Source organism: Trichechus manatus, unplaced genomic scaffold (assembly GCF_000243295.1).
Source record: "Trichechus manatus latirostris isolate Lorelei unplaced genomic scaffold, TriManLat1.0 scaffold00043, whole genome shotgun sequence".
In the NCBI taxonomy this organism is placed as follows: Eukaryota; Metazoa; Chordata; class Mammalia; order Sirenia; family Trichechidae; genus Trichechus; species Trichechus manatus.
Window position 1 is genome coordinate 6,173,033 of NW_004443979.1, and position 27,947 is coordinate 6,200,979.

At 35.6% G+C, this 27,947-nt stretch overlaps 1 protein-coding gene across 2 annotated transcripts in view; it reads left to right on the forward strand.

The window, feature by feature from the left end:
* Window positions 1–27,686, forward strand: part of BAZ1A (bromodomain adjacent to zinc finger domain 1A) — an 89,858-nt gene extending 62,172 nt beyond the window's left edge. For both annotated transcript variants that reach the window (XM_023731475.1, XM_023731476.1), the window contains 15 exons: window positions 3,569–3,664; window positions 3,784–4,008; window positions 5,413–5,578; window positions 6,351–6,464; window positions 8,175–8,299; window positions 9,039–9,626; window positions 10,773–10,936; window positions 11,477–11,631; window positions 12,835–12,983; window positions 19,247–19,494; window positions 19,586–19,812; window positions 22,628–23,097; window positions 24,467–24,609; window positions 26,223–26,310; window positions 26,694–27,686. In XM_023731475.1, the coding sequence (XP_023587243.1) occupies window positions 3,569–3,664; window positions 3,784–4,008; window positions 5,413–5,578; window positions 6,351–6,464; window positions 8,175–8,299; window positions 9,039–9,626; window positions 10,773–10,936; window positions 11,477–11,631; window positions 12,835–12,983; window positions 19,247–19,494; window positions 19,586–19,812; window positions 22,628–23,097; window positions 24,467–24,609; window positions 26,223–26,310; window positions 26,694–26,887 (3,152 nt within the window). In that variant the 3' untranslated portion in view covers window positions 26,888–27,686. The remainder of the gene's footprint in view (window positions 1–3,568; window positions 3,665–3,783; window positions 4,009–5,412; window positions 5,579–6,350; window positions 6,465–8,174; window positions 8,300–9,038; window positions 9,627–10,772; window positions 10,937–11,476; window positions 11,632–12,834; window positions 12,984–19,246; window positions 19,495–19,585; window positions 19,813–22,627; window positions 23,098–24,466; window positions 24,610–26,222; window positions 26,311–26,693) is intronic.
* The last annotated feature ends 261 nt before the right edge of the window (window positions 27,687–27,947 follow it).

Genomic DNA, 27,947 nt, shown 5'->3' on the forward strand with positions numbered 1-27,947 from the left:
CCTTCTCAGTATACTCAGTCCGTTAAACAAGACTCTGCTATATTTTGTGTGTGTGTGTGTCTGTGTATAGCAAAAAAATGATGTAGTAAAGGAACATGATCAGTAAATTTATAAAAGCGAAGGTGTAGAAGGGTAAATATATTTATAAAACATTTAAAGATTTTCTAAGATAACAAGTACCAGCATTAAAGATGAATTTTCTAAGACAATGTAGCAAATGTTCCTTCTTTTAGCTATTAGGTTGTATTAATAACCAATAATATTATAGAGTCATTAATCAAGTTCTGACCTTAGTACAAGACATAAAGCTATATTTAATTCACGACTTGAATCAGATGAATTTTGTAGTTTTGAAAGTCTTAATTAAAACAAGTGGGGTGAGAAGGAAATTGTGTTGGAAAACCAGCTAGTGTCAAGGAAAAATATATAAGTGACTGTTGGTGGTTTATATTATTACCATTACATTTTCTATACGTGATTTGTTTGATCATAGGTTTTATAGCTCTGCTCCTATACAGGACTGTCTATAAATGTAAGGTCTATCTCTCTGAATAAGTATTGGCTATTAAATAAAGGGTTTAATGCTCCATTTGAAAATATTTATTTGAAGTTTAGGAGAAAATAAACATACTTTGGAATTTTTTACTTTTCTCTCACTTTCCTATTATCAGCCACATTTTACATGGTTATTTCAGGTTCAGTAAGGGCCCTCGATGGTTTCCTTAGGTATAGTTTCATTTTTTCTCACATATTTCTCCCATCTCAGTAACAAAGAGGCTTCTTCTCACAGTCTTCCTGAAAGTAGTTGAATTGTCAGATGGGGTTGAATATTCTTTTACTTTCTCTTTAGCTGGTCTTATCAGCAAAGTGTTTCCTGCTATTTCTAACAGGGAAGAAATTGTGCAGAAGGAATTTATCTTAGTGATGACAAAACTGATGTTCAGTGAGGTTATTTACTGAAGATCACATAGCTAGTAAATGATGTAAGGCACTATATATGCATTCTTTCTTTTAATACTCATGTCACCCTTGTGAGGTAGGTATAATGACTTTCTGCATTTTGCATATAAGGAAACTGAAACTTACGGATTTTAATTAACTTGCCTAAAGACACATGGCTAATAAGGAAGTTATAGGATACAAATTCAGGTAGGTGATCTAGAGCATCGTAATGACTATGCTGTATTGCCTTATAATATGGCAAAGAAGTGGAAAATTTGAATATTTGCTCCCCAAGCATTGCCTATAAAATTAGCTATCTTCAAGGAGATGTAATTTCTTTGGTCCTTGATCTCCCTGTTTTTATACCATGTCTTAGAAATTTTGCCCAGTAATTTTTTTAAAATTTTGTATTAACTATATCAATTCCCCTCTTCAGACTTACATCATGAACTTAAAAGCTCTTCCAAATATGAGAGCAAAAGTATCTTCCTTATACAGAATAGTTTTGAATGTTTGCTCGTATTGCATTGTTTAGTGTTGGAATTACGTGTACCTAATTCTGTAGGGTCACCATGAGTCAGAATCAACTCGACGGCAATAAGTTATGGGTTAATTCTAGATGGGAGCCCTGGTGGCACAGTGGTTAAGAGCTCAACTGCTAACCAAAAGGTCGGCAGTTCGAATCCACGAGCTGCTCCTCGGAAACCCTGTGGGGCAGTTCTGCTCTGTCCTGTAGAGATGCTATGAGTCAGAATTGACTTGACAGCAACAGGTTTGGTTGGTTTAATTCTAGATTATGATGAAGATAAATGTATCTGTCTTAGATAGTAATAACACTGTGGATACAGTTCAACTATATTCTCTTGGTATGGTGTACCCTGGTGTGATGTAGAGACAGTGAGTGACTATCTGTAAGCAAATTCAAGAGTGATGTTTAGCTTCTCAAAAGTGTCATTTGGTAGATAATTAATTTAAAGAATATATATAACGTAATTGAAAGTAAACCGTGATTTCATTAGTGTTCATTTCCTTTGACCTAGGAAATCTAACTTACTATAGATACTATACATTAAACATTGTGATTACTGCAAAGGAAGAGAGCCTGCACACTTTTATAGGTGATATTTAGGACTGTTAATTTTAGAGTGCCTATTAATTTAGCATTATATATAAAATGAAAATTCAGAATGCTATAGGTCTAATATTGCCCTGGTGAGGAAGTATATAATGTCTTGCGTTTGGGCTAGATTTGTATCCTGGTAGGAATACATTCAGCATATATGCAAAGTTTTGTCAGATAACTTCTCCTTTTACATCTTTTACCCTCCTTCTGTGCCTTCCTGTTTGCTTTAAGTGTAATTTTTAAAGTGTCAGTGATTGTTATCAGACATGATCCCATAGCTGCCTTTTTCCTTTAGTAAAGAACAGCATTTCAGTTTTCTAAGGTTCATTTTGTCAGCTTGTGAACTTTGGGAAGGGAATCATAGAGTAAAAGGTTAAGGAACCCCAGAAGTAATTTAGCCCAGTGGTTTCAAACTCTAGGCCATGGAGCCATCTAAGTTCCTTGGTGCCACTGCAGGAGAGTTGGAAAGGTGAACAGGCAGGATGCTCATCTCTGTTCCCCGCTTTAAGAAGGGCATATTTTATATATTTTATATTGGACCTCCAAGAAACTCTTGGCTTAAAGAATTGGAAAACTGATGATCTAGACTAACCCATTCCTTTAAGAAAGAAATGCCAGTTAAGTGACTTGTCTAAAGGCTACATAATTACATAACTAGGCACTGACAAAGCTAAGACAAGAATATATATTATCTGACTTTTAGTCTGAAGGTGTCTACTATACTGTGATATAACAAATTTTTTGTAAGCCAGAGGGTTTTCATAAAAGTTTTAGGACTAATTTTTTAAATAAATCTTATGTATTATAATCAGGAATAATCTATATACTAATGCTTTAAATACGTTTGTGCTGGTGGATTTGCTGTTTGGTCCTATTTATAAGATAAGCAGTGTTTTCGAAGCTAAATTTATTTCAGAAAATACAGGGAAATCTTCCTGTTGTTTCTTGGATTGGAGAATTTTCAAAATAAAAACAGGAAATTTTAATGGAGAAGATAAATCAATGATTAAGTGCAAGAGTGCTGTCTTTATAGTTCTTTTAGCTCTTCTTCTGTGCTGATTTTGTGATGATTACAACTTACACTTTGTTATGATTCAATCTTAAAAAAAGACTGGTAAAAGATTGGGTATCTTTAAATAGATTCTGATTTTCAAAGTAGGCTTTTCTAAGATTATATGGTGGGGTGGTTGATTTTAATTCTAAAGTGCATTATACCTTTTTTTTTTTTTTTTTTGGACTGTGTATGTGCATCTTGTTGGTAACTTGGGAATTGTCTTCTCTGTTTAGTAAGGAAAATGTTAGTGTGTAGTGCATGTTTTAGGATTTATAGTTTTAGGTGGAGACTAGGCAGAATGTGAATAATGCTTGTTGTACTTAGTGTTGATTCTTTTGAGGTTCCTCAATGTTAAGCTGTTTGCTGTTTCTTTCATCATTTTAAAAGGGCATTATTCCCAGATATTGAAACTTTGATTTCACTAGAATAAAGTATTTATTTCCTTAAAGATTTAACAGAGGCTTTGGATGAAGATGCAGACCCCACAAAATCTGCACTGTCTGCAGTTGCATCTTTGGCAGCTGCATGGCCGCAGTTACACCAGGGTATGTGTGGGTTTTATTTTTTTGTTTGGCTTTTTATTTTTAATTTTATAAAGGTACATTTTACATCGCTGAGTATTTATTGTTTATATTCTAAATGACTGTTTCGTTTTTAACTATAGGCTGCAGTTTGAAAAGCTTGGATCTTGATAGCTGCACTCTTTCTGAAATCCTCAGACTGCATATCTTAGCTTCAGGCGCTGATGTAACATCAGCAAATGCAAAGTACAGATACCAGAAACGAGGAGGATTTGATGCTACAGATGATGCCTGCATGGAGCTTCGCTTGAGCAATCCCGGTCTAGTGAAGAAGCTGTCAAGCACTTCAGTGTATGACTTGACACCAGGTAAACTTTGCAAGTTGGACTTTGCGTAACACTTCCTACCCTCTTATACCCAGAAAACCAAGCAGTTGACCACAAGAAATTTTAGATGATAATCAGTTTTAAGAGAAAGTAGTCTTTAAAAAAATTATTGAATACAAATGGTGACCTAAATTTGAACTACTGTTATTCATGTTAACTTTAATTATTTATGATTTTTTCTCTTTTAAATTTGTATTTTCTAATATTTTTAAAATTTGTTATTAGTTTTCTACATTTACTAAGTCTAGAAGAATAAGTGAGAATTAGCTAGCTTTCTCTTCCTTTTATTCATTAGTATATCAGAAGTTTAAATTGTAGCTAGTAAATTCTGACATTTGCTTTAATAAATGTTTGAGATATGAGAAACAGTATATAAAGTGAAGTAATTTTTCACTTCTTTTAAGTAAAAAATTTTTAATGTACAAATACAGTTTAATGTAATATACTTTTAAAAGCAAACATATAATAAAAGTAGAATACCTTAATTCCTATCATTTGTATGTTGTTGTTGTTAATTGCCATTGGGTCAGTTCCAACTCATGGCAAACCCATGTGTGCAGAGTAGAACTGCTCCATACGGTTTTCCAAGCTGTGACCCTTCAGAAGCAGATCGCCCAAGCCTGTCTTCCAAGGCCACCTCTGAATGGATTCGAACCACCAGCCTTTTGGCTAGTAGTCAAGCGCTTAACCATTTGCTCCACCCAGGGACTCCTAACATTTGTATAGTCTTTATAATTTGTGGTGGTGCTCTTGTGCAGTCTTTTCAGAGTAGTGATTTGCCTGTCACCTTTTTTTTTAAAAAATTCATATGGTTGTAATTTTACTTTGATTTGAACATCATACATGAGCCTAAAAGTTAAAACTTGAAAAATAATTCTTTGTAATTAGAATAATCTTCATGTTCATTTAACTAATACATAAGGTAGTCATTAGTATTTTAAATGCCTTGCATATCAAACTGTTAAATAGGATTCAAAGTTGCAAGCTATGCCATTGACATGTTTGACCCAAGACTTCAAACCAGTTCATTCTGATTTGAACCCCTGCTGAGCATTTGTCTTTCCACCCCAGATATACTGAATCAGAATCTACAGTTTAACAAGATCCCCAGGTGATTCTTGTGTATAATAAATTTTGAGAACCGCTGCTCTACTAGTGGTTCTCAGAATTGGTCACTAACCAGCAGCATTAGCATGCTTTGGGAACTTTTTAGAAATGCAAATTCTCAGCAGGGGTTTGAACCAAAAGAACCTGGTTTGAAGCCCTGATTTGACTATGAGAGACTTATCCTTATTATGCATTTTCACATAGAGCCACCCATTAAAATTTTTCGAAAGTAATTCCTTTTTTTCTTCATTGAAAAGTTATTTACCAATTTTTTGACAGGGGAAAAAATGAAGATACTTCATGCTCTCTGTGGGAAGCTACTGACTCTAGTTTCTACGAGGGATTTCATTGAAGATTATGTTGATATATTACGACAGGCAAAGCAGGAGTTTCGGGAGTTAAAAGCAGAACAGCATCGAAAAGAGAGGGAAGAAGCAGCTGCCAGGTAAAAAATAATTACAGCCAATGTATCAGTGAAAGCTGTTTATTTCTCTGCATCTAAAACCACCTCGTGCTATAATGTGGTTTCACATTGTGCTGTAATGTGGCGTTGGCTCACACTGGTGTTTGCTGGCTTTACTTAGAAGTTATTAATTCATGTATACCAGTGTTCACTGCAGCACTATGCACAATAGCCAAAAGGTGGAAACAACAGATGAATAGATAAACAAACTGTGATATGTATCTACATAATGGAATATTAGCCATAAAAAGAAATGAAGTCCTGATACATGCTACAACATGGATGAACCTTACAAATACTATGCTGAGTGAAATTCAGTCAGTCACAAAAAGCCAAATATTCTATGATTCCACTTACATGAAATATCAAAAACAGACAAATGTAAAGAGATCAAAGTTTATTAGAAGTTACCAGGGAGAGAGGGGGAAAGAGGGAGTCATTGTTTGGGACACTGAGCTTCTGTTAAGAGGAAGGGAAAAATTTGGAAATGGATAATGATATTTGTACAACATGATTATGATTAATGTCACTGAATTGTATGTGTGAAAAATGTTGCAATTGCAAATACTTTGTTTTGTGTATATGCTTACCACAATTTTAAAGAAGAAAATCTGGGGGAAAAGTTAAGAATTGATTACTACATTATGGTTTTATGATAATGTTTGGAGCATTTTCCATAACTTTATGATTAAGGGTAAGAGGCTAACCTGTCTTTGCACCAGGTAGTCAGTAATATCTTATTTTTGACTTTTAGAATTCGTAAAAGGAAGGAAGAAAAACTTAAGGAGCAAGAACAAAAGATGAAAGAGAAACTCGAAAAACTAAAGGAAGATGAGCAAAGAAATTCGACTGCAGATATATCTGTTGGGTATGGTTTGAATTATACCGCTCATCTGGCTTTGTTTATTCATGTTAACATATGTAACGAGTAAAAGTCAGGCACCATAAACTCTAAAATGCTTTCAAAATTTTAGAAAACGAGTTTTCGATAGGTGCATAATAATTGTTAGCAAGCTTGTGAAATTTATATATGACAATCTTAAAGTGTATGTTATGTTAAAGAAATTTTTGTTTTAGGCTGCTTTTAAGGAATCTAGAACTCATTTTCTCAAATGTTACAAATTATAATTTTCTAACAAATGTTCAATAGGTTATTTTTAATCAGTAATTTAATATTTCTAGTATTAGTAGTAGTTTATCTCCTCCCAACACCACCACCATCACAGGTATATCCTGTTTCACAGAATTCCTCTGCGCCTTATTGAGGAATAAGAATGAGATTGGAGGTTTTGATAGAGGGTATAGGAACAAGATGGCAGTAGCTGAAGTAATTTAGTGACTGCCTGAGTATTTTATTGCATTTTGAAATACTAGGGATGGGGGATTGGCTATGAAAACAAGTGAGAAGCTTTTCCACACCAGTAGATAGAAAACCATACTCTAATAGAAATAATTTTTGCAGAAATTCTCCAATAAAGGTTCTGGAAATCGCAGTGTTCCAAAATTAGTGTATTGACTTTTGATTATACATGTATATAAAATATCTAATCTTAAGATCATAGGTCACAAATTTGAAAGAGCTATATTATGTGAGTCCCTGGTTGGCATATATGGTTAAGTACTACACTACTAGCCAAAAGGTTGATGGTTCAAACCTATCCAGAGGCACCTCTGGAGGCAGGCCTGGCTATTTGCTTCTGAAAAGTTACAGCCTTGAAAGACCTATGAAACAGTTCTACTCTGCACACACGTGGCAGCACCATGAGTCAGAATTGACTTGACAGCAACCAACAGCAACATATTTTGTATGCTCAGCAACGGTACTTTAAAAAATTGAATTTGATACCTTAAGAAAAATTAATAGATATGACACCTAAAGCACAACCAAATTAAAAATAGATAAATTGAATGGCGTGAAAATTTTAAACTTTTGTGCTTCAAAGGACATTATCAAGAAAGTGGAAAGACAACCCATTAAGTAGGAGAAAATATTTGAAAATCAAATCTGATAAGAATCTAGTATCCAGAATATATAAACCATATATTGGTTAAGAGCTACAGCTGCTAACCAAAAGGTCAGCAGTTCGAATCCACCAGCTGCTCCTTGGAAACCCTATGGGGCAGTTCTACTCTGTCCTATAGGTCACTGTGAGTTGGAATTGACTCGACGGCAGTGGGTTTGGTTTTGGTTTTAAGGCCTGGGGAAGGAGTGAATGGGGAGTGACTGCTAGTGGGTGTGGGGTTTCCTTTTGGGTTGATGAATATATTCTAAAATGTTTAAATCTCACTTCTTCAGGCAAGCTTTTCTTTATCCCTGAGACTAGAGATTTGCTTCACTTTAAATGCAGCTTGAACTTCTCCTTTTTAGCACTTATTACATATTTTAATATTATTATGGTTTGTGTACTTAAACTTGTTCACCTGTTTTCTCTGCCAGCCCCTAAATCCTATGTCATCAGTGATTGTGTCCGCCTTATTCAATACTTCCTAAGCATAAAGCCTGGTATTTTATAGTCATGCAATAAATATTTGATGAACAAATTATATATTTGTTAATGAATGTAATCTTATCCTTAAGGGAAGAAGAAAGGGAAGATTTTGATACTAGCACTGAGAGCAAAGAAATCGAGCAAAAGGAACTAGATCAAGATACGGTCACTGAAGATGAAGACGACCCAGGATCCCATAAAAGAGGCAGAAGGGGTAACACCGAAATTTCTTGAGTGCATGTTTGTTTGTTTTTAATCGATAAGTCATTTTGTTAGTTATTCCATTTATGATTCCAGGGCATGACTTTTGTTTTTTGTTTTTTTTTTTTTAATGCCCGATCCATAGCAGTGATAAGTTTTTAAAATAGTGAACGTTTTGTTATAAAATGGTGTTAGGAAGTAATATTTGTATATTTATGATGAGATCTTTATTGCAAGGATTCTTTTATCTTAGAGCAGGGTTAGTAAACTGTAGCCTATGGGCCAAATCTGGCCCACGACCTGTTTTTGTACAACCCATAAACTAAAAATGGTTTTTATATTTTTAAGTGGTTGGGGGAAAAAATCAAAGGAAAATCTTTTCTGACACATGAAAATTACATGCAATTCAATTTCATTGTACATAAATACAGTTTTATTGAACACAGCTGTGCTCGTCATTTATCTATCTTTGGCTGCTTTCACACTACAATGGCAGAGTTGAGTAGTTGTGAAGAGTCCATATGGCCCACAAAGACTGAAATATTTACTACCTGGCTCTTAGAAGTTTGCTGACCCTTGCCTTAGAGGAAGGACTGAATGGATATTGCAGGACTGCTAACAAATTCTGCCACACTCTCCAGTACGGAGATCACAGATTTTGTGTGGACCTTTAACTTGGAGTACCTTTGTATCTTGTATTTTTCTAATAAAAATTAAAAATATGATGATGATAGATGTTATTTCAATTATAGGGAAAAGGGGGCAAAATGGATTTAAAGAATTTACGAGGCAAGAAGAGATCAACTGTGTAACAAGAGAACCTTTTACTACTGATGAGGAAGAAGCTTTGAAACAGGAACACCAACGAAAAGAGAAAGAGCTCCTAGAAAAAATTCAAAGCGCCATAGCCTGTACCAATATCTTTCCCTTGGGCCGTGACCGCATGTATAGGCGATATTGGATTTTCCCTTCTATTCCTGGATTGTTTATTGAAGAGGATTATTCTGGCCTCACTGAAGACATGCTGTTGCCTAGACCTTCATCATTTCAGAATAATGTACAGTCTCAAGATCCTCAGGTATCCAGTAAAACTGGAGAGTCTGAATCTACCTCCAACACTGACCGAGGTCCATGTGATAATTCTGTGCAGCTGCCAAAACCAGTGCATAAACCAAATCGATGGTGCTTTTACAGTTCTTGTGAACAGCTAGACCAGCTTATTGAAGCTCTTAATTCTAGAGGACATAGAGAAGGTGCCTTAAAAGAAACTTTGTTGCAAGAGAAAAGCAGAATATGTGCACAGCTAGCTCGTTTTTCTGAAGAGAAATTTCATTTTTCAGGTAAATTTTCACTGAAAATGTTTTTCTTTTTTTTTTTCTCCCCATAGTTTCTGGTCAGGAGTCCCTGGGTGGCCCAAATGGTTAAGCACTTGACTACTAAACGAAAGGTTGGGAGTTCAAACCCACCTAGAGGTGCCGCAGAAGTAAGGCGATCTACTTCCCAAAGGTCACAGCTTTGAAAACCCTGTAGAGTGCAGTTCTACTCTGTACACATGGGGTCGCCATGAGTCTAAATCGACTCAACTGCAGCTAACAACAACTAGTCTCTGGTCATTGAGGATTTACCATTTTTTTTCAAACTATTAGAGATATACTTAAAACACCTTATCTTTCATTTGAACCGTATAACACCTTATCTTTCATTCAGAGCATGCTCTCAAAGTTTGCAAGTTAGAGTTTGGGAATGTATTTCTTTATAGAAACAAGGTTCTCTAGATTCTGACTGTTGGGTTCCATTTGGATTATGAGGAACACATCTGACAGTGTGAGAAGACACATATACTTCCTGATCTCCTGATTCTTTCCCAAGGCTGTAAGGCTGCCATCAGTTTTGGCAGTCTGATAGTGAGTGGGGTTACTCAATAAGGGTTTTGGCTGAGGGTCCAGAAATAGGTTCCATTAGAGATCACTTCTTTGGAAATGGTCTGCAAGGGCAGCACTTCCCATTTGATGGCTGGTCCATAGATAACAGATAAGAGAAAGCTGTAAGGCATTTTTAGGTGTAAGTTTTTATATTACTAAATCAGATTCTCTAGAGAACTGCTTAAATTTAGGGGCTTACTGTGACCTCTTTAGTTCTCTTCAGGATTAAAATCTTTAGATCACAGTTCTTGAATGTAATTTCTCATTTCCCATTTGCCATCTTCACCTCCCCCCCACCTTTTCATATGTTTGAATGTTTATGATCCATCATTTTAAAATGTTGTCTCTTATCTAAACCAAATGAAATGGATGAATTGAAACTTTGTATATTAGGTTACAGAAGGACTTCAGAATTAATAGCAACCTAAGTTTCCTTGTGGGGGAGCACTTGAGACTTTACAAAGTGCTTTTGTATCCGTTATCTCGACGTTGTAGCAGTCATTTGGGGTAATTGTATTTTTTTAATAAGAAAATCATAATAAAGGTATTTGATTATTATTTCAGACAAATCTCAAACTGATAGCAAACCTGTATATAGTCGGGGAAGATCTTCCAATGCATATGATTCATCTCAGGTGTCTGCAGAAAGGCAGCTTGAATTGAGGCTTAGAGATTTTCTTTTGGACATTGAAGACAGAATTTACCAAGGAACACTAGGGGCAGTCAAGGTTTGTGCCTGTTCCATTTTTAGTTTGCTTAAATCGCTTGGTCCAGAATTTTGGTTGTATTTGTTTGTTTATTCTATATAGGCAAGACGTGTATTTTGAATAAACACCAGGGAATGGTATTTTTTTACGAAAACTAAGATGGATAGATGTCTTTTAAAATATACTATATGACTCTGCTTTCTTAAGCAGAATTGAATGAACGTAATTGACCTTTTTAATATTAATCTGGTAGTAATTTATGCTTAATATGTGCATTCTGTTCGTGTTTTTGCTGTCTTACTCTTTTGCTACTATCAGATAATCAATCTTGGAATTGTTTATGATTTCTCTTTATAGATTCTGAGTAAGGTTTTAAAGCTTCACCTATGAGTGATGTGAATTTCATATTGGCCACTTAGTAACCTTATTTTTAGATCTCTTTTTGATTCACAATCTGCTCTAGAATACCCCATGAATTTTTCATATGTACAGTGAAACTCATACCTCTTGGGAGCAACATATGCCATTTTTTAGGGTAAGTAGATTTGGCTTTCTTTACAGGTTACAGATCGACATATCTGGAGATCAGCCTTAGAAAGTGGACGGTATGAGCTGTTAAGTGAGGAAAACAAGGAAAATGGGATCATTAAAACGGTGAATGAAGACGTGGAAGAGATGGAAGTCGATGAGCAAGCAAAGGTCATAGTAAAAGACAGGTAAAAAAGAATTTTTCTAAAGTAACGATCACTTTTTTTTTGCCTTATTTATAAGTCTTCGCAGAGTATGTTTCTTTATTAAAGTATATTTCTTTATCTTCGAAAAATTGTTTTAAAAACTTATTGTGAGGACCTTGATATTTATAACCATTGAAATGATGATTTCCTAAACCTCAGGATCTCTGTTACTCCACTTTGTACTAAGGCAGCCAAAAACCCAACTCAATAAGATCATCAATTTTTTGAGGGCTTTTTAAAAAAATCTTTGAACTCAAAAGTTTTTATTAATTTCAGAAAGTAACTTTATACTATCAATTTTTCTTTAGGAAGAACACTTAGTAAATTGTAGTAGACTTAAATATTATTTAAACTTAATCAGAATCTATATCTGTGGATAGATGGATACTTTTACTTTTTCAGGGTTATTTTGAATAATATATCCCCTTAAGGAGTTTATAGTCTAGAAGAGAATGATGGGGAAGCATTAAGCTAACAGTTATAAAACAGGGTAAGGGCTCTGATAGAAATGAGTACAGAGTACCATGGAAGACAGTGAAGAAAGTGCTAGAGGAAGTCACTGTGAAGCTGAGACCTAAAGGTGGAAAAGATATAAGCCTGGGAGGGAAGATCACATGTCTCGTACCAAGGTTTTGAATGAATGAGTTTGCACTTTTAAATGATCATTTTAGCTACAGTGTGGAGATTTATTGCAGAGGAAGCAAGATTAGAGGCTAATGAACTACAACAGCAACATGTAAAAAAGAATTAGCACAGTGGCACTTGTGAAAGGGGGAGAGTGCAGTTGGCAAATGTAGAAATCGTGAGTTATTTGCTTAAACTTACAGTAGTTAGGAGGTAACCATAGTGCCCTACTCAGTAAAAGTTAAAACAAGAGAAAATAAAGTAAGCTGAGATACTTACCAGTTTAGACCCCTCACAATATCACCTCTCTAAAACGTTTTCCCAAAGCCTTGCCTCATCTACTTTCCTTCCTCCAAATATTTGCCTTTCTGTCCTTCTATATGACTTTGTTCATATTTAATTTAGCTCTTGATTCATGTATTTATCTTCTTTCCTTACTAGCTTCTGAGAGCTCCTTGAGTTTGAGGAAACTTTCTTATACAGGTGCATTTGAATGAATGAGTGGACTCAAGTTTCACCTAATAGTTAAGTATCATAAATTCTTTATTGTTTTAATTGTAGACTCTTGGGGATAAAAACAGAAACTCCAAGTACAGTCTCAACTAATGCAAGTACACCACAGTCAGTGAGCAACGTGGTTCATTATCTGGCAATGGCACTGTTTCAGATAGAGCAGGGCATTGAGAGGCGTTTTCTTAAAGCTCCACTTGGTAAGTATCTGTTTTTATTTCAAAATATTACTACTATGTCTTAAATAGTTTTAAAACTGCCCCTTAATAGAACTTTACTGACTAACATAATGAAACTGATTGTCTTCCCATGGAGTTTATACACACTTAGTTGAAGTAACTTGAGGTTGTATTTTCATTTAAAAATATGAGTTCTTTCAGGTGAGATTTGTTTTTTAAATGATGCATAAGTACCATTTTAAAAAATTCATTCTAGGTTTTTTTTCCTCGGTCATTTGCTATGTTCAACCCCATAGTCACCTTCTGAATGTTTTTTGTTTGTTCCTAACCATTTAGCTGAATATGCCCATACTGTAGTTCATTCACTAAATGCTTACTGAATGTGCTTAGACCCTCCTTGTTGTGTTGTAAAGAGAGATGCCAGTTTTTGTGACTTTTTTTATTTTTAACATTTTTCCATCTCTTCGGTTAAGAATTTTCTCAAAAGAAAGATTACCAGAATTGTGACTAGCCAGACCTTGAATAACCAAAGATTATGCATATATGGGACCCCCCCCCCCTTATCTAAAATAGAACCTCAAAGAAGCAACTTAAATGCCCACCAATAGTATGGTTTAATAATGTGGGTTACCAACCTGAGCACTGTATGTTGTTGTTAGTAGCTATAGAGTCAGTTCCAGCTCATGGTGACCCCATATGTGCAGACTAGAACTGCGCTTTATAGGGATTTCAAGGCTGTGACCTTTCAGAAGCAGATCACCAGACCTAACTTCCAAGGTACCTCTGGGGGGTTCAAACTGCCAACCTTTCAGGTAGTAGTTGAAAGCTTCACCATTTGCGCCACCCAGGGACTCTGAGCACTGTATGTTGTTGTTACTGTGTGCCGTCAAGGTGATTATGACTCATAGCAACCCGACAGCGCAGAGTAGAACTACCCTGTAGGGTTTCCTAGGCTGAAATTTTTATGGGAGCAGATCTCCAGGTCTTTTCTCCTGCAGGGTGGCTGGTGGGTTCAGTTAGCAGCCACATGCTTAATCATTGCACCACCAGGGCTCCTTGCAAGCACCGTATAGTAAGAGGGAAATCAGAAATACCAACTGTTAAGGGGAACACAGATGAGAAAATGCTTTTCAAAAAGAGAGTTCTTTGAGATTGTTGTTAGGATGATAGACATAATACTATGGTATCATGGTTTGCAACTTATGAAATTTGTAGGCCTTTAATAACTAACCTAGGAACTTAATCATCATGTCTTTTGGAAAAATAGGTGTTTTAAGTCCAAATCAACTTTAATGTCATAACTACTACTTTCCTGTTGTCTTTTTAAGGTGTTGAATTATAAGCTATCTCAATAGTGACATACTAGACAAAACCATTTTTTCTTAAGCCATATCTTTCTGGACTCTTACTGAGAAAGTAACTTAAACTAATTCCTTAAATAATTATTTGAAAATTACCTTTTTGAGTAGTAAGAACATAGTTTTCATAAACAGATTATACTATCTAAGCAATTTTGTGTTGTGAACATATTTGTAAAATGTTTTTATTTTGAAGTCTGTAGGCATTATCTCATTAATATTTAAGCCTATTCATATTGTTTATTAATTGACATTTCTACCATGGGCTTAATAACTCACTTTTCACACTGAAAGTACCAGTTGTAAGAAATAAAATATGTATGATCACAGCTCACAAACATACTATCAGGGTTGGTATTTACTATATCACTCTTCTTTGTTTCTCAGTCTTAAATTTCTCAGTATGTTCTTTGTCAAAATCAAATTAGGTGTACAAGGAATCTTTCTGTATTATTTTTTACAACTGTATGTGAATCTATAGTTCTCTCAATTAAAATTTCAGTTAAAAGTTATTTGTAAATCATGTAGTTGTTAGAAATGTAAAATACATTGCTACTACTCATTACCCTGGAATCTGAGAAGGATAAGGGAGAAAACATAATTCTGCTGATTTTTCCGTCTCTGAAATTTCAATCAAAGTTGTTTATAAGTTCAAAAGAAAAAAAATCAATTTGATTGTTTACTGTGTCTGTATTTTCATCTGTACCTTTTATTAAATATTTAAACAAAGGAAAAAAAGTTAATACTGGGAGATGTTTCTTCTTATATCTACCAGGTTATATGAAAACTGAGAGTCATGGTGTTCATGGTGGTTTGTACACGGCAGTGTTAGAAAACAATCATTTCTCATGAGAGAGATGAAAGCGTTTCAATTTGGGATTTTAAAAAATAAGTGAAATGAGAGAAGTTCAACTTGCCCCACTTCTGTTGGTGGTAAATGTTGGTCAGTGTCAGATGTTGATCACTTGTAATATGGGTGTTATCATCTATCGTTGCTGCCCCTTTAGAAAGCTAATAGAATAACTGACATCTGTAACTGTTATTTTATTTTTAAGGCTTTGAATGGGAGAGCAGGAGATAGCGGTGTCTCTGGGGTTTTAAGATAGTTTAAATATTTGGAGTAAGGTAATCAAGAATATCCTTTGGGAGAGAAGGGAAGGTTCCACTTTGTGACTGTTAAATAGAATAACATTAAAATTCTCCATTCACCAGATAATTTTTCAGCATAGCAAATTAACCATAGTAGGTATTTTCCTAGCTTCAGAGATTATTTCAGTTTCTTGAAAAATAAACAGAAATTCTAATTACTTTCCACTTTCCCTGACATATCCCTTTTATTTTAGTGATTAATCAAATTGATAAAACTAGGGTTTTTAAATTTGTGGAAGATAGCGTGTTTCAATTAATTAGTTTAGTTAAAATATGTGAAAATTGTTTGTTTAGGTTAATAATTTCATCACTTATAAAGGCATGCTTATGGTTAAACCCTTAACCTGTGAAAAGATGCTTAAACTAACTTTATTAATTTAAAATTAGGTAACACGGAAATTAATAAAGATCAAAAGCAAGATAGGAAAAAAAAGGATGAGGAAAATCAATCTAGTGTGAGAGATGGTAAATTTTTAACTTTTTAAAGAAATTTATCTTTTGTCTTTTTAAAGAACTGTGGTTTTATTTTCTATATTGCTAAATACTGATTTGCATATTTAGCTTTTGAAGGAGAACCTTGGATTTAATTTTTTGGAAGGGAATGGAGTTGGGGACAAGCTTACAAAACAATATGATCCTCCTAAAGTTTTCCTTTGTACATTTCACAGCTCAGCTAATCAAACTCCTTTAAACTGGAGCATAAAAACTTGACATTGGTGAATGTTAATATACTTAGCTAGAGTAAAAAGAATGAACAGCTAAGGAATTTATGTTTACTTAATTTGCATACAGTATTTATATCCAGCTTTTTTTTTTTTTTTTTCTTTTATAGCATAGAAAAACCTACAGGACAGGGATTTTCGGTTTTGTCTGCTAGAGAGGCCTGTGTGCTGTGATCACACGCATTACTACATAGAGGCAATAAACATAAAATCTCCCAGTGTAATATTTGACCATGGGACTCTACTACTATTCTGTATTAGTAAAATCCTTTCAGTTAGTAATTTCTTGAAGAATTTATCCATGCTTGAATAATGGGAAAAAAAAGAGAAGTGACATTTTCTGCCATTGAGAGATGTTGAGAGAAGAAGAGAGGTATAAGATAAGGAAACAATTACAGAAAAATGGAGTCAGTTGTACATACTGTTTTTATCTTTATTTAAGTGCCATATGTAAACAGAAAAATGTGGGCACCCATTGTGGACTAAAATATTTAAAAGAGTAGGTTAGATAAGAATTGGACCTTGAACTGCCATCAGTTTAATTTCTTAAAACACCTTTTTGACCAAAACTCAGAGTGTTTCAACAACCTTTGAGTTGAAACCATTCAAACTGATTTCCAAGGTTCTTCATGATTTGTCCTTTTCTTCCACTCTGCATTGACTTTGCAACCTTATTTCTTGCCATTACCAACAAGAACACCCTCTGGCTTATCCAGAAAGATTTCTTCATAACTTTGGACTAGAAATTCTTATTGCCTCCTTCCCTGGAGGTCCCAGAACTTTTCATGAAAACAAGATAAGTAGAAAGCACAAATTAAGAGGGTAGAAATAAATCACATACCTCTAAATGGACTGTATTCTCCAATTAAAAGTTAGAGATTGTCAGATTGGATTAAATATAAAATTGCTGTCTACAAAAGACTAACCTTTAAACAAAAGGACATAAAAAGATAAAGAGTTAAAAAAAAAAGAAAAGGAAAAATACTATCTGGGCTACATTCTAATATTTCTCTTCAGCTTTGTCAGCAGAGCCATTTAACCCAGCCATTGTGTTTTCCCCCTCCCATTAAGTTACTAATGTCAGTTGTTTTTAGAAGTTTTATCTGATTCTTTTTCAAACTAGTTGGTTATTTACTTGTATTTTCTTGAAACGTTAAACAAAATTATTTTATATTCTGTATCTTATTCTAGTATCTGAAGTCTTAACCATGATTCTGATGGCTCTCACTAGTGTTTTATTTCCACATGTGCCTTGTAGGCTCTAACTGTTTACGTACATTCCTAAGAACTTGATCTATGGAAGTTTTTTCAGAGAGAATTTTCAAGAATTTGTACTTGTTTTTGCTGTTCAGTTGGGATCAACTTGGTGAACCATTTTAAAATCTTAGCCTTTTTTTTTTGTTTTGTTTTGTTTTTAAATCTATTCAAGGCCTTGCTTGTAGTTACAGACTCTTAGGGAGCCCCCCTGCCCCAAAAAAGAAAAAACCAAGGTCTCAAGAGGCAGGTTTCCTCACTATCCCCATCTTTCTGTGTGTTACCCTTTTCTACTCTGACAGTTGAAGGTGTAGCCTTTTGGGGTCTCCCAGCTTTTTAGAGAGGAACTCACCTAGGTTTTCTCTCCTGCCTCTCCTCTTACTGCCCAATAGTCACACAGGAGCTGAAGGTCCACTAGTGTTTGACAGGTCTGTTGCTTTATGGTTTTAACTCATGGTGTGTATCTTCACCTTTCCAGCTGTATTACAAATTTCTTAAAGACAGTGACCATGGAATAGACTTGTTTCATATCTTCTATAAAGTGCTGCACATAGGGGAAAAATGTAATGCAGGAAGAATGATAGCAATGATCACGTTTATTATATACCAGGCACTTTATCTGCCTTATGTGTGTTATCTCATTTAGTCTTCCCAACAGCCCTCAGAGGTAGATACTTTGCACATATTACTGTTAAGGAACCTGAGGCACAGGGAAGTTGAGTAACTTGCCCAGGCTCACATGGGGGAGCCAGTACCTACCTTGAGGCAGACTGACTCCAGAGTCCATACTCTCTTAACCATTATTCTTTGGCCAAGAGGTTTTGTTTGAGGATAATAGTAGGAAGTAAGATATGATAGGACCAGACTATGTATGGAATCTCATATACCTTGCAGAATTTTGACAGGATGCAGCAGGCACTTCGTAAGTATAATGTTTTAGGAAAATTGAGATGATCCCAGTATTAAAAAATAATTGAAGATGGAAGTCCTCACACACCTGTGTAAAATGATGGGCTAGATTGATGGCATCTGGTCAGATGACTCAATTTTTTTTTTTAGCTTAAAAGACAAAGGGATGATGTTAGTAACAGAAGGCTTCAAATATTTCTATATAAATGTCACTACTGAAAATTCTTTTTGAGAGTATTAATACTGTTTTTATTAACCTCCATTTTAAAATAATCTTAGAGCTAGAAGACAATATAGTTGGCTTTTAAACATGGTTGATTTTTATTAATAACATTTACTGAGATATAATTCATGTGCCATAAAATTTACCCCTTTAAATTACACAATTCAGTGGTTTTTAGTATCTTCACAGTTATGCAGCTATCACCATTGGCTAGTTTCAGAACATTTTCTTAACCCCCCCCCAAAAAACCTAGTATATTACTGATACTCAAGTTAGAGAGTAGTCCACTTTTATTTAAAAATACAGAAATAACATTCTTGATTCAAATGAATAATAGCTGACTTTTAGCCACATTTAGCCAGTTTTCTAAATTAGATCAAGATTTGATACAAAGACTAGATTGAGAACATATTGTCTAAGTTACTTTTCTCTTTTAAGTATTGAAATTCCCAAGCATTTGATTTATGGATTTAAGTAATTCCTTATGTCATAAACAAGATGTAGCTTAGCAAATGTTTTGTCATGAGGTTGTTTTCAATATCGGCACAATCTTTTTGTTAAGTATTAGAAGAACTGTAAAATCTAAACTGTTTAAACTACCAAGAAAATCATTTTAGGAGACGTCTAGGGTTTGCCTAGAAACTTTAATCATTTTCCTTTTCATTTAAGATGCCAGTGATAGTGGACGTTCTTATAAAACAGTCCTGGACCGTTGGAGAGAGTCTCTCCTTTCTTCTGCTAGTCTATCCCAAGTCTTTCTTCACCTCTCCACCTTGGATCGTAGTGTCATATGGTCTAAATCTATACTGAATGCTCGTTGCAAGATATGCCGAAAAAAGGGTGATGCCGAAAGCATGGTACTTTGTGATGGCTGCGATCGGGGTCATCATACCTACTGTGTTCGACCAAAGCTCAAGGTATTTTTTCTTCTTCTAATACTCAGATTAAAATTGAGACGTTGAGATTTTAAGTGCTAGATGATTAATTATCGCTTATGTGATTTGTCAGACTGTTACTGAAGGAGATTGGTTTTGTCCAGAATGTCGGCCAAAGCAACGTTCTAGACGACTCTCCTCTAGACAGAGACCCTCCTTAGAAAGTGACGAAGAGGTGGAAGACCATATGGAAGGTGAGGATGATGAAGTTGATGATGATGATGAAGAGAGTCAAAGTGAAGAGGAAGAGTACGGGATAGAGCAAGATGAAGATGATTCTCAAGAAGAGGAAGAAGTCAGGTAAGTCTGAATATGCAGTAAAATGAGTCAGTAAGTCTTAACTAGACAATCTCTTAACTATTCAATACAAATGAAATAGTTGGGGTCAATATTTTTTTTTATTGTTGGGGAAAGATTTTTTTTTTAATTGTACTTTAGATGAAGGTTTACAGAACAAACTAGCTTCTTGTTAAATAGTTAGTACACACATTGTTTTATGACATTGGTTAACAACCCCATGACACGTCAGTACTCTCCCTTCTCGACCTTGGTTTCCCTATTACCAGCTTTCCTGTCTCCTCCTACCTTCTAGTCCTTGCCCCTGGGCTGGTGTGCCCCTTTAGTCTCATTTTGTCCTATGGATCTGCCTGATCTTTAGCTAAAAGGTGAACCTCCGGAGTGACTTTATTACTGAGCTAAAAGGATGTACGGGGGCCATACTCTTGGAGTTTGTCCAGTCTCTTTCAGGCCAGTAAGTCTGGTCTTTTTTTTAAGTTAGAATTTTGTTCTACATTTTTCTCCAGCTCTGTCCAGGACCCTCTATTGTGATCCCTGTCAGAGCAGTCAGTGGTAGTAGCTGGGCACCATCTGGTTGTACTGGACTCAGTCTGGTGGAGGCCATGGTAGTTGTGGTCCATTAGTCCTTTGGACTAATGTTTCCCTTGTGTCTTTAGTTGTTGGGGAAAGATTTTATTAGCAATGTATACTGTGACAGTTTGTAGCCAAAAATCATGGCTGGAGGGGCAGGGACAGGGGCACTGAGTGGTCACAAGGGACTTGTGGGGGCTCACAGCACGGGGGGACACAGGGCTGCAGAGAGTGGCCTTTAAAGGACAGCCGCGTTCTATAGAATGAGTTCTCCATACTGTCCCCAAGATCAGTGGTCACCAGGCTGCCTGTGGCTTGAGAACTTCTGTGACCTTCCAGCCTTTCTGAGACCCTCTAACCTTTCTTGGACTCTCCCTGTCAGCTGAGCCCCCAGGGTATGTCCCGCGCTGCCTTTGGCCTATCTGGGAATTGTGAACCAGTGACCAGATGCAAGGGGGAGATAGAGGTGGAGGACTGGGCCGGTGGGCACAAGTGGAGTGGGAAATGGGAAAGGTCTACCGACAGCATGCAGGAGATGCCCACGCCCTGGGGGCTAGCCCGCCACATGGACACACTCACTCTTTCAGAGCCTCACACATCCAAGGCCACACATTCAGAGCCTTGCAGACTCAAAGTCCTACACACCAACCCTTGCACACTTGGAGCTTTACCCACTCAGAGATTTGTACACATGGTCTCTCCCACTCTGGGGACCTGGCCTGGGGTCAGTAATTTTTTAAAAATAGTATGTAAGGCAGTGGCCTGGAGTTATCCTTGCTTCATATCTTACAAACTTTTGAAATTATTCCCAAGGGAGTATACTACCTGTGTAAGCTTAGCCAAATAACAAAATCTGATGTGAGTTCATGTTTGGACAGGAATGCCAACTTAGACTCGCATCATGGTTTATTTTACTTAAGTTTATTCCTAAAACAACAAATAAGCAGTACAAAAGATATTCATGAAATAGAGATGAATTCATCTCCCCACTGCCTCTCTTGCTTTCTTAAAGAGGTAAATCCAAATAATGGTGATCTTGGCAGTCTGTAGAGAGAGTATACACCAGGAAGCACACTATTTTCATACTCATACCACGTCAGCACCCAGAAACAACTTCCACACTACCATATAACCAAGTATTCTGCAGCGTAGCAAACTGTGTTACCCAGGCCTAATGAATGGGTTTGAACAAGCCTGGATGTTGCTGCTGTGGCAGCACTGGGGTAGTCTCCCCTTATTTGTACCTCCATTTCAGGGATGAGACGTTTTTCATTTATATCTACTAGGGGTTTTCTGTCAGCAGGCCTGGCCATACTCAATTACAGCAGGACAAGTCATATTGTGCTCCTCATTCTCACTACCACCCTTTTTTGTTTGATTTTAAATATTTGAACCCCATTCACATGAATCAGGAAAATGAATGTCAAGCAAAGGCAACCTAGAACAGATGAAGTACTGTAGTTTGAAGAGAATAAACAGTCACCCCATATAGCACCAGCTAGCAGGAGCTATCTTCCCTGTAGCTTGTGAGGGCAGTATTGTGTTGAGCATAAAGATGATAAAGCATTTGAAAATTTCTTGCAAATATTCTAGGTAAACTGGAAGTCCAGGTATGTGAGGAGACAGATAAAAAGAGACTTATTGGGGTTGTTTCATCCTTTTCTACAACTTAAAGACAAAAGAGTGAATCTAGTTTTGTATTTTACAGTAAGAGTTAGAAGATGACAAAGAGGTTCTTGGCTTGGTATTCAGGAACCATAGGTTCAAGGCCTGCTTCATTGGCAACCATTGGCCAAAACTGTGAGTTACCTCAGTGTCAGTGGTAATGAAAAGTGATAGACTCCTTTAGCAGAAGGAGACAAGTTTTTTAAGCACTTTAGTTCATTACTCTTTATAGTTTTCAATATGATTGACTAGGTCCAACCATCATTAGTGGTTCTCCTAAGGATTTTATTATAGTTTATTGTAATTTAGTGCTTGATTTTCATGATGATATCCTGGAGTTACCAAGAAAATATTAATACTGTCTTTGCAATTAAAAGAAATATATGGAAGCACATTTTATATTTCATTTCCATAAAAAAATTGTTGGCACTAAGTATAAACAAATGAGTATAGGATAAGTCTCAGTAATATAGAAAAGTAATTTCTGTAGAACTCATTGGATATGTAGTAGAACAAGGGGAATAGAAGTAATAATACATTCAGCATTGCTCTTTATAATAATTGTATTTTCTAATATTTGTAGCCCACCAAAACGAGGAAGACCACAAGTTAGACTGCCAATTAAAACAAGAGGGAGACTTAACTCTTCTTTCTCAAGCCGTGGCCAACGACACGATCCTGGGAGATACGCTTCAAGGAGTCAGCAGAGTACGCCCAAAACAATTGTTTCTTCTAAAACTACTGGTAGAAGCTTACGAAAGATCAAATCTGCTCCCCCTACAGAAACTAAATCTTTAAGAATTGCCAGTCGTTCTACTCGCCAGAGTCATGGCCCACTGCAAGCAGATGTATTTGTGGAACTACTTAGTCCTCGTAGAAAACGCAGAGGCAGGAAAAGTGCTAACAATACACCAGAAAATAGTCCCAGCTTCCCTAACTTCAGAGTCATTGCCACCAAGTCAAGTGAACCATCAAGATCTTTAAATGTTGCTTCAAAACTTTCTCTCCAAGATAGTGAATCCAAGAGAAGAGGCAGGAAAAGACAATCTACAGGTATGAAGAGGTCTGATTTCAATTATTTCTTACCTAGAAAAATATAATTATTTTGTAAAGACTGAACATTGAGATACTTGGATTATTTAGTAAAGGCTGTCACTAAGATACACAGAGTTATTAGGGACCAACCTGTCATGAAGCATAATATTCATTATTGCTGTTGTTGTTGGGTGCCATCAAGTCAGTTTCAACTCATAGCGACCCCATGTAACATAGTAGAACTCTCCCATAGGGTTTTCTAGGCTATAATGTTTATGGGAGCAGATTGCCAGGTCTTTATCCTGCAGAGCCTCCGGTTGGGTTCAAACTGCTGACATTTCTGTTAGCAGCCAATTGCCTAATCATTGCTCTGCCAATGCTCCTTAATATTCATTGAAGGGATGGCTATTTGGGTGATAGAGATAAGCTATATTACTAGTTTTTCTACTAGTGTAGCAGGTTAATAAAAGAAAAATGCAAGCGATGTTCTGGTTTTAATCGAGGTGTTTGGCCAGTATTTCAGCATTCTCAATATAACACATTGTAATTCATTTCATCCTCTTCCATCTTTGCCTCCCTCATAACATACTTACTCATTATCACCTAGAGAAGCTACATTAGGTTATTTGGTAGGATTTCCATCTGACCTACTGAATTTTTTTGCGGGAGGGCAGGGTGGAGTAGAGGAAATAATATTTTTAGAGGGTAATCACTGGCTGGAGTCTCTGTGTGGCACAAACCGTGCTCAGCTGCTCACCAAAAGGTTGGTGGTACAAGTCCACTGAGAGGCTCCTCAGAAGAAAGGCCTGAGAATCTACTTGTGAAAAATCAGCCATTGAAAATCCTACGGAGCACAGTTCTAATCTGAAACACATGGGCTTGCCATGAGTCGGTTTCAAGGAAACCCTATTAAATAATAGTCAGTAAAACTTAGATATTTCAAAATTGTACAGTTCAGTGACATTGATTACATTAATCATGATGTGCAACCATCACCCGTATCCATTGCCTAATTTTCCATCACCATTAACAGATACTCCATGCTTCTGAAACAATGATTCTCCCTTTCCCCCTCCCTCCTGCCTGCCTGTTAACCACTGATAGACTTTGATCTCTATACATTTGCCTGTTTTAGATATTTCATAGAAGTAGGATCATATAGTATTTGACAATACAGTATTCAGTTGGAAATTTTTAAAATCAAAAAGGAAGTAAGGAATATTGGATTCAGACTTTGTATTTCTCAGAAAGCAAATTCAGTTGGATAACATCCCAGTATATAAAGCATCTATTTTCTGTTTTATTTGTATTTACATGCCCATTTTAGCTTGTGGTGATAAAATATTTTGCTTTGTTTTCACTAACAATGTTTTAATTATATTCTTAGAATCATCTCCTGCGATACTGAATCGAAGGAGTTCAGGTCGACAGGGAGGAGTTCATGAATTGTCTGCTTTTGAGCAGCTTGTTGTAGAATTGGTACGGCATGATGACAGCTGGCCGTTTTTGAAACTAGTTTCTAAAATTCAGGTAATATTATTAGACTTTTATAAAATGCTTTCATATATTATCTCATTTAGTCCTTGTGGCAACTTTGAAGTAGTCAAAACAGTTTTTTATTTACTGTCTACTTTTTTTTAAAACCACTTGGAAGGTTGGTTCCTATATTGAAAAAAATGAGATTAGATAGCATAGTCTCCCCAGTCCCTTCTATTCCTGTGATTGATTCTTATAAATGATGAGTGTGTTGAAATAACCTCTTTGTTTTTACTTTATGTAATGAATATGACTAGAGTTAATTCAGCTGAGTGCCATTAATGGTATTTATATTATGTAAAACAGTGGATCTCAAACTTTAGCAAGCATCATAACCACCTGGAGAGCTTATTAAAATACAGATTGCTGGGCCCCACTCCAGAGTTTCTGATTCACTTTGTCTGTGATGCCCGACCACTTGCATTTCTGACAAGTCCCCAGATGATGCTAATGGTGCTGGTCCAGAGACCATACTCTGAGAAATGCTGATATAAAAACAGGTATTCTTAAATTAGACAACAGTGATGGCCTAACCTAGCTAAGGGATTTAAAACGGTGCTATAGTTATTTACGTATGTATGGCAGAATACGGCGTGCTATAATAGAAACAGAAAGTCTTGTGGCACTACAGTAGCAGTTAATAGTGGTGTAACAGAAGTAAAGGAGATTGATTTGAGCATTTCAGAGGGAGGGAATAGCAGGAATTGGAAAGTGTTTTTATGGAAGAACTATTGGAACTGGGCATTGAAGAAAGAATTTCAACAGTGAGAAATGAAATAAGGTCATTTCAGGAAGAAGGGACTGCAAGTTAAAGACCCAGAAATGAGAATATGGGCATGGTAGATAATTTGACTAGAGAAGAGGGTGTATTAGAGAGACTTAGACAACTAGATTATGAAGGTCCTCACTTACCAGTGTTGGGGCGGGGTCGGGGGGGAGGTTTCTGAATGAAAAAGTGACATCATCAGTTCTGCTTTGATATTTCTACAGCAAGAATGTGAAGGATTAATTAACATTAAATAGCATCTCATAAAAATTAATTTACTTGAAAAACTGTTGTCAGTACCAATTCAGACTTAGGAGATTTAAAAACAAGTTTTTAATTACACTGAGAAAACTAAAAGAAAGAATAATAGTTTCGTTTTGTTTTTCCTGTATTCCTTGCTTATTGTAATCCATTTAATTGGTCCAAGCGTATGCTGTAGATTCAGATCATAATAGGGAAATGATGAAAGGGTACTTCCTATAAAATTTAAATTATAATCCAAGCATTCAGTGTCTTGATTCATGTGAACTTCCTTGTTTCCCTTGCTGACACTGAGGAACCACTTGCTCAGGTTGCTGTAGAATTATCTGTGTGGTGTTGTTTTCTTGGAGAGAGAGAGAGCAAATACCATGATTGTTTTCTCTTCACACTAAATTGTTAACATTCTTTATGGTACCGAATAGACTTCTACAACATTATGACAATGTATTACATGATTTAATGGAATAATACTATTCAAGTTAATATTGAGTTGTTTTTCAAGTGCAAAACCTTCATGTATTTGACCACTTACTTCTGATAAATTATCTGTATGAAAAGATATATTTGAATTATTTTACAGGTCCCAGACTATTATGACATCATCAAAAAGCCCATTGCCTTAAATATAATTCGTGAGAAAGTAAACAAATGTGAATATAAATTAGCATGTAAGTAATTGATGTTTTTCTTTGATGTTTATTTTTATTTAAAGAAGTAGAGACTGTTTTGCCTTTGATTTGAATGACACATATTAATGTAGTTGTATAGATGGTCCCTAAAATGTTTATCAGTTAGATAGTGGTGAAAGATATTTTATAGAATCTGATCATATAAAGGAGGTTCTTTGTAATTACACAAATAATATATGTAATTATATAATTACGTCATTTAATTTTAAGCCTCAGTTCTGTTACCTTGTTTCAGAGTCTTTGATTTCTAAAGAAAAAAGTGGGCTTTCTTTTTCATAATGAAGTTTCCAGATGTGATACAAATAAAAATTATACTTAAAATTGTTGTGCTTTCATTCTAATCTTATTTTCTTTCTTTTTAGCTGAGTTTATTGATGACATTGAGTTAATGTTTTCGAACTGCTTTGAGTACAACCCTCGTAACACAAGTGAAGCAAAAGCTGGAACTAGGCTTCAAGCATTTTTTCATATTCAGGCACAAAAGCTTGGACTCCACGTCACACCTAATGTGGACCAAGTTAGCACACCACCGGCTGCAAAAAAGTCACGAATCTGATTTTCTCCTTCTAAAGGATATATTTGAGGAAAACAAGTTGTTCATGAAAATGGAACATTAAATCATGCTTTAAAGCAGACATAGGTATAAAGCAATAACAACTGATTGACCACATTGAAGTGTGGCCTGCACTATAGTCTCAATTTTAATATTAAGCACTCAGGAGAACGTAGGAAAGATTTCCTTTGCTACAGTTTTGTTCAGTATCTAATAAGTTTGATAGATGTATTGGATACAGTACTGGTTTACAGAGGTTTTTGTACATTTTTGAGATCATTCATGTGTCCAGATAGCTTGGAAAATATTTTTTCACCTATGATTCATTTTGTCATTGATGATTTTTTTAGAAGTTGTGGTATTAAGAGAGATTTCTACACAGGTGAATCTTCTGCTATACCCCAGCTTAGAAAAAATGTGTATATGTCTAAGAATTGTTAACAAGCACATTCTTTCAACACTACACATGAATGAGTCCAATTTTATATCCTGTAAGTGCTGTACCAGTATTGGCTGGAGGTATTAAGTCTGAGTTTATTAACTAGATATTTATTTAGCATTCAAAGTAATTTGTGAATTTGTTTTGTATTTATAAAATTTGTACCTGGAAAATGTTCTTTAATTTTTTAAACATTTTACTGTGTTTTTGTTTTATTTCTCTAACTTCCTTAATGATCAATCAAAAAAAGGTAATATCCTCCCTTTTCCCTAACAGTTCTTTAAGTTTCACAGAATTGTAATATAAGTTTCTATGTACAACTTTTTAAGTGTACAAATAAAGTAATACATTTTTTTCAAGGTATTCTGAATTTCTGGAATTCTTACAAATCCAAATTAGGCTTCTGCATGTGATTCATACAGACCATAGGAACCAACATTTTAGTGTACCTTAGTCTTTGTAGCAGTGATTTGTGTCTTTTTCTGCCCAAACCTTGAAGTATTAAGATACCTCTATCAGTAACAATGATATTCTATGTCAGGGATTCTCATTAAAAGGAAAAAGGAAGGTTGGAATATGCCTACCGAGTTAAGAAACATGCTCTGAAAACCTAAAAAAAACAGC